Source organism: Phragmites australis, chromosome 12 (genome assembly GCF_958298935.1).
Source record: "Phragmites australis chromosome 12, lpPhrAust1.1, whole genome shotgun sequence".
In the NCBI taxonomy this organism is placed as follows: Eukaryota; Viridiplantae; Streptophyta; class Magnoliopsida; order Poales; family Poaceae; genus Phragmites; species Phragmites australis.
In genome coordinates, this window is record NC_084932.1 from 2883310 (window position 1) to 2893349 (window position 10040).

At 43.5% G+C, this 10040-nt stretch overlaps 1 protein-coding gene across 1 annotated transcript; it reads left to right on the forward strand.

Annotated features, from left to right (window-relative positions):
- The first annotated feature begins 1215 nt into the window (after positions 1-1215).
- LOC133886981 (uncharacterized) lies at positions 1216-3397 on the forward strand. The gene is made up of 2 exons (XM_062326894.1): positions 1216-2516; positions 2856-3397. The coding sequence occupies exons 1-2, from the start codon at positions 1291-1293 to the stop codon at positions 2995-2997; spliced, it is 1368 nt and encodes a 455-aa protein (XP_062182878.1). The 5' UTR covers positions 1216-1290; the 3' UTR covers positions 2998-3397.
- The last annotated feature ends 6643 nt before the right edge of the window (positions 3398-10040 follow it).

The window sequence follows — 10040 nt, forward strand, 5'->3', positions numbered from 1 at the left end:
TTTTTCCATTAGGGACTCAAATTAGGGGATAGCAATGAGGTGCTTCATCGATAGTTCCATGCAGTTCTACGCATTAACACGCTGGACGAGTTCTTAGGATCTCTTGGCAAACAAATCAGAGCACCAGGGCTTATAATATATGACTAGGTGGATTGGCGCACTTATGCAGCGTCCGTTTTTTTCTTCACAGAACATGAAAAAAAAAGACTAAAAAAATTAGGTCCACCAATTTTAGGCGTCTCAATATTTATTTATGAATTTATTAATATTTAACATATTTATTTAATTATGAGGAAAACAGTATTATTTTTATGCATGCACAGAATTTTAATGTAGATGACAGTAATACGAACCTAACAAAATTTGTTTCATATTTTTTTAGTTTTAGATATTTTTTCTGTGCATTTTAGATTATTTCAGCCGATTTATCAATATAACTATTATACCTTTCGTTATTTTTCTAGAATTTTTCAAAAAATTATATTATACTTGTAAATATATGGATACGTATATACATACATATATGTATATGTACATATATACATATGCATATATATATATATATATATATATATATCCGCATCTATATATATATAGATATATACATATGTAGGGTCCATATAAACAGTAGCTATAGTGCTTGAACCTAGGAATTGCTTCAATTCTCGGAGCTTTAATATACCGCTTTTAACAAGGACTAATGTGCAATTACTCAAGAAGCTGAGAGCTATTTTGCAAAGCCACCAAAATCTCAAATCAGCCTACATTACAAACCTAGCCGCCGCAAGATGGTCCAATTCAATTTTGTTCACCATTTTTATAATGAAAAATCTTCGGTACTAATAAGCAAATAGGTACAAATGTGCTGAATGTATTCTGTCTAATCCTCATCCGAAGGTTATGTTTGATTCTATTAGTGGAGGGATTATTTTAGGATATTTTATATATTTTATGCAAAACAACTCCCCTACTGGTGAGATACTGAGATTAATCGTGATCTTTGGATAGGAATTGGACCGAAGATATTAACTATTTGCAAGTTCATACCTATTTACTTGTTTGCATAAAAGATTTTCCTTTTTACAACTAATCCATCTCCCCTTTTATATTCCAGAATTTTTGTCTACTTATATTGACGAATTTGCCCTTGGGATCGGATTGGCCAACAAATTCATGGTCCGGCTCGACTGTCTACCTGACCCTGACCCACCAGATCAATTCAACTAGCTAGTGTTGCTTTCCGAGCGACTAGGGTTTCTTCCGGCGGCGGCGAGCGGGCGCGAGGAGGCGATGCTGCCCGCGGAGAACGATCCAGTGGCGGAGAAGACGGCATCCGATGGGAAGAAGCCGCCGGCGGGGGTGACTTCGTCCGATGGGAAGAAGCCGCCGGCGGAGGTGACGCCGCCCGAGGAGAAGAAGCCGCCGGCGGGGCTGACGCCGTCCGATGGGAAGAAACCGCCGGCGGAGGTGACGCCGCCCGAGGAGAAGAAGCCGCCGGCGGGGGTGACGCCGTCCGATGGGAAGAAGCCGCCGGCGGAGGTGACGCCGCCCGAGGAGAAGAAGCCGCCGGCGGGGCTGACGCCGTCCGATGGGAAGAAACCGCCGGCGGAGGTGACGCCGCCCGAGGAGAAGAAGCCGCCGGCGGAGGTGAGGCCGGGCCGCGACGACCGCTACACCCTCGGCGTGCCGGACCCGTACTCTAATCTGTTCTGCGCCCTTCTCGGCATGGCATTGGTGTCGGTGCTGTACGTGTGGCTTACGCCGTGGGTGCTGAAGCGCGTCGCTGGCAAGCCAACGGCCATCGTGTTGGCCTCCTCCCTCCTCGCCGGCTGCTACATCTTACTTTGGACGATCACCTTATCAGAAACCATGGGTTTCCTCACCATCTTCTTCCGGGGTACCTATGTTGTCTTGCTGGCCCTGACTGCCGCTCACCATATCGGCCCTGAAAGTGGAGCGGCATTTGCGAGCCTTTGCACCTTCTATGCCGCAGGGATGCTTGGGTATGCTATCGCGGAGCATCGCCAGCTCGCTGGGAGTGAGAAGTCCGCAAGTGCTGTGGTCACCCCTCCCTACCGGGGGGAAGAGCATCAGCAGCGCCGCGAGGGGTGGTTCTTCTACGGTTGTTTCATACAAGGCATTACAACTTTGTGCTTCCTCGTGCGCATGGCGTGGGTGATCTTCTTTCCGGCAGACGTTGCCTTTTCGGCAGACGACCCAGCGGACCGGATCTTGCTTGTTGTTGAGGAGCTCTCGCTTGAGACGGTTGCTCTCGCGTGGTTGTGGAGTGACTTCGTGTCTTTGGTTCTCCTGGAGGAAGCTCTTGTCTCTCTGGAGACAATGTTCATTAAGGTACCTGCTTTTTTCGTTGCGATATACACACTTAACGTTGTACTCTTGGTTGCTGTGAGCAGTGCTGCCGGGTTGTTGGTCCTGTTGCCTGCCCCAATTGCCATGTCTGGATTCTTGGGGTACTGTCTTGCTGTGTATGCCCGCTACAAGAAGACTAGAGCAAGGTATGTATCTATAACCAAATTTGAATAGTCTGCTTGCATATTAGTTTCTCAAAGCTTGCACTAGAAATTGTTTCTGCTTTTGTTTTAAATTGAACAAAATGATCAATTCTTTTTTCTTATATGTAATTGTTCATTCTGGTTTGGCACAATGTAACACTAGGGGATTGCCCTTCTATCTTGAGCAAAAGTCATCATTTTTTAAAATAGAACAAAATTACTAGAAACTCTTCTTATATGCAATTGTTTGTTTTGGTTTGGCGCAGTGTGTCACTAGAATGTTTTTTTTTATTACCATTCTATCTTGAGCAAATGTCATCATTTTCCCCCTCTACTGTGCAGGGTAGGTGTCAACAGCTTCTCACAAGGTGGGCCTGGTAGGCTTGACCTGCAAGCCCTTACTGGACAGAAGGCGACTGAGCTTGCCAAGAAGCCTGAGATTGATGAGCCTAACCTAAGCCTAGTAGGCCTAGAAGGAGCCTGACCTGTAGCCCTCGCTTCCACAAGGATCATGAGCTTGATGAGTGCAATCAGAAGCTCGGCCTACACCTTGTTGCTGAAGCTTGAGCTTGATGAGTGTGATAAGGAGCTGGGTGCGGCATAAAACCTTAACATGTTGAGGAATTAGCATCAATGTTTTAACCTTATTATCTCTGTGGAGTGGTTGCACAGAGTGTGAAGTGTGGACTCCTGTTTTACTTCCCGCTATTGTAAACAAATTTATGATAAGGGTATCTTTTGTGTGGACTTCATGATGGGAAAGAAACCGCAGAAAGTATTACGTTGTCTAGATGATGTTCTGGGTAGAAATGTTTGATGACTTATTGCACGATGATTTACTTTGTCTGTAAGATCAGAGTGTTCATTTCATTTGTGTTATTGAAAGTGGCATAATTTGGCTATGATGTGGTATTGCCAGATGATTTTGAGTGCTATGTTTCCCCAGTTTCAATCAGCAATGACCAAGGAGCTATTGGTGTTGTCTGATTTGTGTTATTAAAAGTAATACTACGGTCGTCCAGTTCTAATAAGAAAGTGCAACTATAATAAATTGATGTGTTCTGTCTCATCTGCTTTTTAACGTGCAAATTAGTTTCTCGGCTCCTTGAACTTGTGTCTGTTTGAAAAATTGATCACTCATACCCTGTTACTCTACCAGTAGTGTGATTATCATTTCTATTTTTTGTGCATAAGGTTGCACATCATCTCATAATCTCAGCTTGTGTTAGTGTTTTGTTGCAGAAAGTTTAATAACAGAAGACTGTATTTGTAAAATTTCCATGTCTTATATTTTTTAACGGGCCCCTACATGATCAGATTCATGTCTCAATTTGCAAGACTGTATTCATATAAGTGCTCCGTTCTTCTTGTGAATCACATGTGCTCATATTCATTTGAGGTCAACAGCATCACGATATGTTCATACTTCGAAAGCTTAAAGACCCACGCCCAAAACCTTTCCTCTGAAACAATGTTAGTAGAAATCGAAGTGTCTGCTTGCTGATCTGAAACATGCTTCGACAACACTTCAAACATATCAATTACATGACACCGAAGTTCACATATATTTGGATCATCATTCGCTTTTACATCACCAAGCAGCAGCAGCAGCTTCAATCTTTATCCTTCCACACATCCAACAATTTCAAGAATCATTCGTGTTGAGGTAAATTGAAGGATGAAGTCTACAACTGTCAATGAATCAATATTAAGTCAAACTGTCAGATTTTGAACCATATTCTGGAAAGTTTGAATTGTAATAGTATAATCAAAAGTAAAATTAGAACATGGCCATTAAGACTGATTGCGACAGGTAACTGAACTGGTAGGTGGTAGCAGGGTAACAGACTAGTTTACAAAGAAGCAGGGTAATAGAGTATGACCAAACTACGAAGATAGCTTCACTCAAGAGAGTAATCAAGAATGGCAAGACTGGAAAGTAAAAACATGTACTATAAATCAGCATGAGACAACATTGGAGTATCGATGCAAGGGGCAGGGATGTACAAAATTTCAAGAGAAAAACTTCTTTTTAGAGAAAACTGTAGGGGAAGCCCCTACAATGTTAAACTTATATTATTATATATACAATAAAAAGATATAAGAGCATCTCCAACCGACTACTCATATTTGACCCCCTATTCCTCTTATTTAGGGACTTCTCATCCAGATTTCATCCCCTATTTCTCAACACGTTCCAACCGACCCCTCATATTTGACCCCCTATATTCGAATCACCTCTATTTTATTAATATTTGGTAACTCTCTCTCCTCTCTCTCCCCTCTCTCCCCTCTCTCCCTCTCTCTCTCTCCCCTCTCTCCCTCTCTCTCTCCCCTCTCTCCCAAATGAGGGGTTGGATGAGGAGTCCCTAGATGTAGGGGGTGAGGGATGAAATTTGAGGGTTCCTCAAATAAAGGGGGTCGGATAGGGGGTCGGTTGGAGACCGTTTTTCATCGTTTTTTCCTCAAATATAGGATAGGGGGTGAGAAAAGGGCTTGGTTGGAGATGCTCTAAGGGAGAGAACAAACAACACTTACCTAAGTAGGCCGAAAAGAGGGAGGGAGGATACTGTACCAGGGAAGGAAGGGGGAAAAGAAGAAAAAAGAGGGGGGAGGTCTGAGACTTAAGTTACAGAGTCTAGCCAGGTGGAGAAGCTCAATTTGAAAGTGTGATTCATTCTGTGCATCTGGAGATTGGCAGCCACTTTGAAGCAAAATTTCCACTCCCTGAAGGGTGATCTTATGTTTTGGAAGATCAGGCCGTTTCTTTGTTTCCGAATCTCCCAAGCAACCATCATAAAAATTTCCATGAAGAATGGTTGTGCGAAATTCATCTTTGCTTGCTGGATCATATTGAAGAAATTTGTATTGTGATTCTAGTTTATGCCTATACGGTTCCAGCATCTGCGAAGAACAGGTGGTAGGCTGTTTCCTCTTCACTTTGGTCACATAAAACACAATTATAGTTTTCTCCTTGAATTTTGTAGTTTTTTCTCTTCAAAATATTTCTTGTGTTCAATCTGTTCATGAACAGTAGACACATTAATATCTTCAGCTTCTTGTTGCATTTTGATTTCCAAATGGCTGTAATAGGAGCTGGAGGTGTGATTGACTTGAAAGGCAATGCGTAGAACTTGCTTGAGGAGTAACTTGTTGTTCCCCAACAATATTGCCATGTATCAGTGAGCCTATGGCTTTGTTGAACATGTCGTATTGTGTTCTGAAGTGTCTGTAGTTATGTATATGCTTCCTGTGTGAGAGGGATGTTGAAATGTGTTTGTGGAGTGCTGTCTGTAGTTCTGTATATGACCTGGCCACTGAACACTGAGCCATTCCAGCCCATTAGAATTCCTCCTGAAGCCCCTACTGATGGCGCATAAGAGAATTTGTTGAATCTTCTTGGTGCAAGTTTCTTCATGAAGGAGCAGTCTATTACTTCCTTTTTGGTTTCCTGAAGGCAAAAGACTGCATAAGAACTTTCTTCTACTTTGGTCTTTACTGCCTGCATTTGTCTTCATCGTTTAGACCTCTTATATTCCAGTTTAGAATCTTCCATGTTCTCTTTTGACTATTCATTAGAAGATCTTGTTTCTATTGTTGAGCTGCTGCCCCCCCCCCCCCCAATCCCTTCATGGTTCTCCTCCTTTGAGGCCATCAATAGCTCTATCGACACCTCCTTAGGAGATAGTCGGCAAGTCTCCACTACTATCGTCTGAATAGCAGTTATTGAAATTTCTGGGTGTGTAACTGAGTCTATCTCTAGATCTAAGAGAATAGGAAAATTGACTGGGCCATGGAAGGAAAAGTGGACAGAGGGAAGTTATTAGCAACACATGAGTTTTCCCTTGGGCGAGCAGACCTCTTCCTCCTAGGAGTGGTACCAGTGTTGATATTCTGCTTGAGCCCCTGATATTTTGCTTTGATTATGTCAATTCTTCTTAGAGAGTCATCTACCAAGGGAGTGTTTTTGGCTCCACTTGATCCAGCATGTCCTTCTACACTGTTCAGGTTCTGGAAGATGGTGGCTGCATTCTCTTTTCTCCTTTTGTTTTTCCTGACATATGTTTTCTTAATGACCCTATTGGCTTTGAGCTTCATGTATATATCCCATGAATGAGTGTAGCTCTTTGTTTTGATATTATATTGAGGGACACCAGTTTGAAATTCTCTTATGGCGTTCGGGCTGATTGGTGGTATGTGCTCTAGGGCCAAATTTTCATTGGCATATGTCAATAGCAAGGTAGGCTGCATTGACCCATTGTTGTTGGTGAGTTGCTGAGATGAACATGCGCTGTTGCTTTGAGCTTGTTGCCATTTGAGCATAGGGACTATGATCTCTTGTAGCATGCCAGAAGCCGAGGAGTTTGTCTGGAGCTGAAGATTTAGTTGCATGGATGATGACGCCATGTCAAAGGACTGCCCATTTGGGAAGGCAACCTTCGGAATACTCATGAGGGCACTAGTATCCCTTTCCTGGTTCTGGTTGGAAAGTATTTCGGTTTCAGGTTCTTGGTTCTTTGAGCTATCTGCATCTTTTGAGCTTATGAAGGAGTGTAGTTCCAAAGTGTGGTTGTCTGTTGCTCTTTCAAAGTGAGGTTTTAGAGCCAAGATGGAGTTGATCACTGATGGGATAGTGGGTCTATATAGCACAATAGCCATAGGGTTGCATTCAAGCGGACTGCCTGGAATATTACTACAAATCTGAATTTTCTTCATTAATTCCTTGGTTGCCAGATTACCGGTAAGCAAAGAGCTGAAAGTATTATCGCATGATTTCTTGTTTGAGATCAATTACAACTGAATTGAGAGGCTTTTCTGAATTGGTTTTTCAGGCCAAGAACAGGTGAACTGGAGAGTTGCATTGTTTGCTATGTTGTTAATCCATTTTTGCACTATCTTAGCAGAAGGCATGGTTGGCGCAATAAGGCTCCTTGGGGTTTGATCGATTCTGGTTTTAGTAACTTGTACCACCTGATCGTTGGCACCCTGTCCTCCCATAGGAATGTCAGGCAAAGGAGCTTGGTCCTGAGCTCGACCTTGCACTGGAGAAGTTTTATATGCTTGCGGCTGGCACTTTTGGACCCACCTAAACATTCGGTCGCGCGTCCTTTTGAGACAATCTTTAGCAATATGTCCATAGTTGAAGCAGCTTTTGCACCTCACGTCCCATAAACAATCCCTGACAAGGTGTCCCACTCCCAAGCATTTGAAACAGAGAAGGGAAGTAACATCAGTGTTAGCACCTTGATCAAGTGGGAGAGCCTCTAATTGGTCACATGGGGTGACATGCACAAACTTAGTCTCAAAGTTAAGGTCTTGCTTTAGCCTGCTAAAGATATTGTTCGATTCGATGGAGGAGTTTAGATTTGAAAAATTACCCCGAATTTGAGTTTTTGTTTGCCATTGTTAATAGGACAAAGAAATTCTCCAATTTTGGTTATTGGGGGAGCTTGCACCGGAGAAGATTTCCTGATTGGAGACTCTTGAACAAACTTATGAGCAAAAGACACTCTCTTGGAAGAATAATTTTGTTTCATTTATTTCTTGCGAGTAATAGTGGTCCATTGATTTTCTTCATCAGCAATCCAAGCGAGTTTCTCCTTCTACCAATTTGAACCACCATCTCTCCATAGATGGAAATAAACATCAAACTATTTGGTAGTGATCCTCTTAAGAGAATAGACATGAAAATTGACATTCTTGGAAGCTACCGAGAAGCGGAAGTGACGATCACTTTCATACTGCACATGAAAACTAGCTAGGGAGCCGCCCAGAATCAAATGAAGGGCCAAGCTCACCGATTCCTCAGTCAGGCGAAAGATGTGACGGCGAAAATACGCAAGCAAGAAGAAGCAACCATGGGTCAAGGATGATGGGTGGTGCATACAAGAGTTGAAACGAGATAACACTTTAGCTTGAAACTGCTTCCCAATTCCCATGGTTGAAATCCCAATCCTTTGCGAGGAGGGGATCCAATTCCATTGCAGGATGAGCTCTAGCATGTGCTGGGGGCTAGAGATCTCTGTGCTCTGGACCACTTGCTCATAGAGCCTGGTGTCACTGATGTGGTCGGTGGTCTCTGAGGAACCGCTCCACTGGTTGCTGCACTATGCTTTGCGCTGATGCACCTCAGAACATGTTGTTCTTACTGAACGAAGCTGCTTTGTTTTGCTGCACTGCTCTGCTGAACTGAAATGCTCCTGTGCTGATGCTGCTCCCCAGCCAAGACACGAAGATATTTGTAGTACAACAGTAACATAGAGAGCCATAGCAAAGTAGATCAGGTAGAAGCCAACAGGTGCTGTGCAGAGGAGTCGCCTTTTCAGATTGGAGAAGCTTAGGCGGGCAGGAGGACGGATGGCTGACGAGCGATTGGGAGAAGACGGCAACACGTGCGTGCTCCTGCTTGGCTCACGCAAGCAAGCAAGCGTGCGGATGGACACAAGCCTGGGCCGCATGGCGACAGCGCGAACGTGGATGCGGGCAAGGCACATGTGGCGTCGGGAACGAGCACAAGCGCGGGCGTGGCGGGCACACGGCGAAGACTCAGGCACGATCGTGGGTAGGCACGGCAGCAACCCACTGGATAACACCGATCAATTGACACAGAGGAGAGGGAACATAGAGGAAGGAGAGCTCTAGTCCGGGTACAGGGAAACAAGGTGGAGAAGAGAAGCAGACATGAGAGGGAGAGGGACTTAGAGAGAAGCATTGAGAAAGAAGGTCTAGAGAAGGAAGAAGATGAACAGTAGGGAGGAGAGAATGGGAGAAGAAGCAGCCAAGCCGTATATTCTGTTCGATGCCCCTCTCTGATGGTGACGGCTCCTTTTGTACCGGTTCCAGCGCAAGCCAGCTGAGTGCCAACCGGGCACCAGCTGGGTGCTGACACACTCGAGCGGAGGTGGCGGAGGGCCGGCCACCGGCGGCGGCAAGGGAAACCCTAGGTCACCCCCACTGTGAAGAGAAAAAAATTTAATGGAGGTAATATTTCCTAAACAGAACTTTTAAAAAATTAGTACTATATATTACTGAAATATGAGATTAAAAATATTCATGCAAAAAATATGACTAACTTAAGTGTAAAATATGATCATTATGACATCATAAGCTAACTTTGCAGCCTGTTCATAACTTTTACTTTACCCAACAGAAGTTTTGACTGTCAGTAAAATGATGTGAAAACACCTATAGACTCCATGTACAACCAAATCATTTAAGGTGGTCAGCCGATAAAATTAGCAAGATTGATAAAATTGGCCAATGTCAAGTGTAAAGTCTCCAGCAAAAGTCTACTCAGCCCACATTAACAACAGTGGCATCAAAACCAGCAAGTGTGATATTCGGATTTCAACTATCGTACTATGCATGTGTCCAGAGCTAAAACAACCCACTCGCAAAACCCTTAGGCTGTTGACATCAAACATAAAAAACGTAGTGTCTTGGTATTGTCAATACAGTTTGCCAATTTATGCACTTTAGTTGTTAAGAAAATTTACATTTAAAATAAGACTAAAAATGCATTTCTCT

Excerpts from the sequence above, each read along its gene's own strand:
- LOC133886981 (XM_062326894.1), top strand. The coding sequence starts at position 1,291 with ATGCTGCCCGCGGAGAACGATCCAGTGGCGGAGAAGACGGCATCCGAT. Across the intron at positions 2,517-2,855 it reads TACAAGAAGACTAGAGCAAG|GGTAGGTGTCAACAGCTTCT; the intron begins GTATGTATCTAT and ends TCTACTGTGCAG.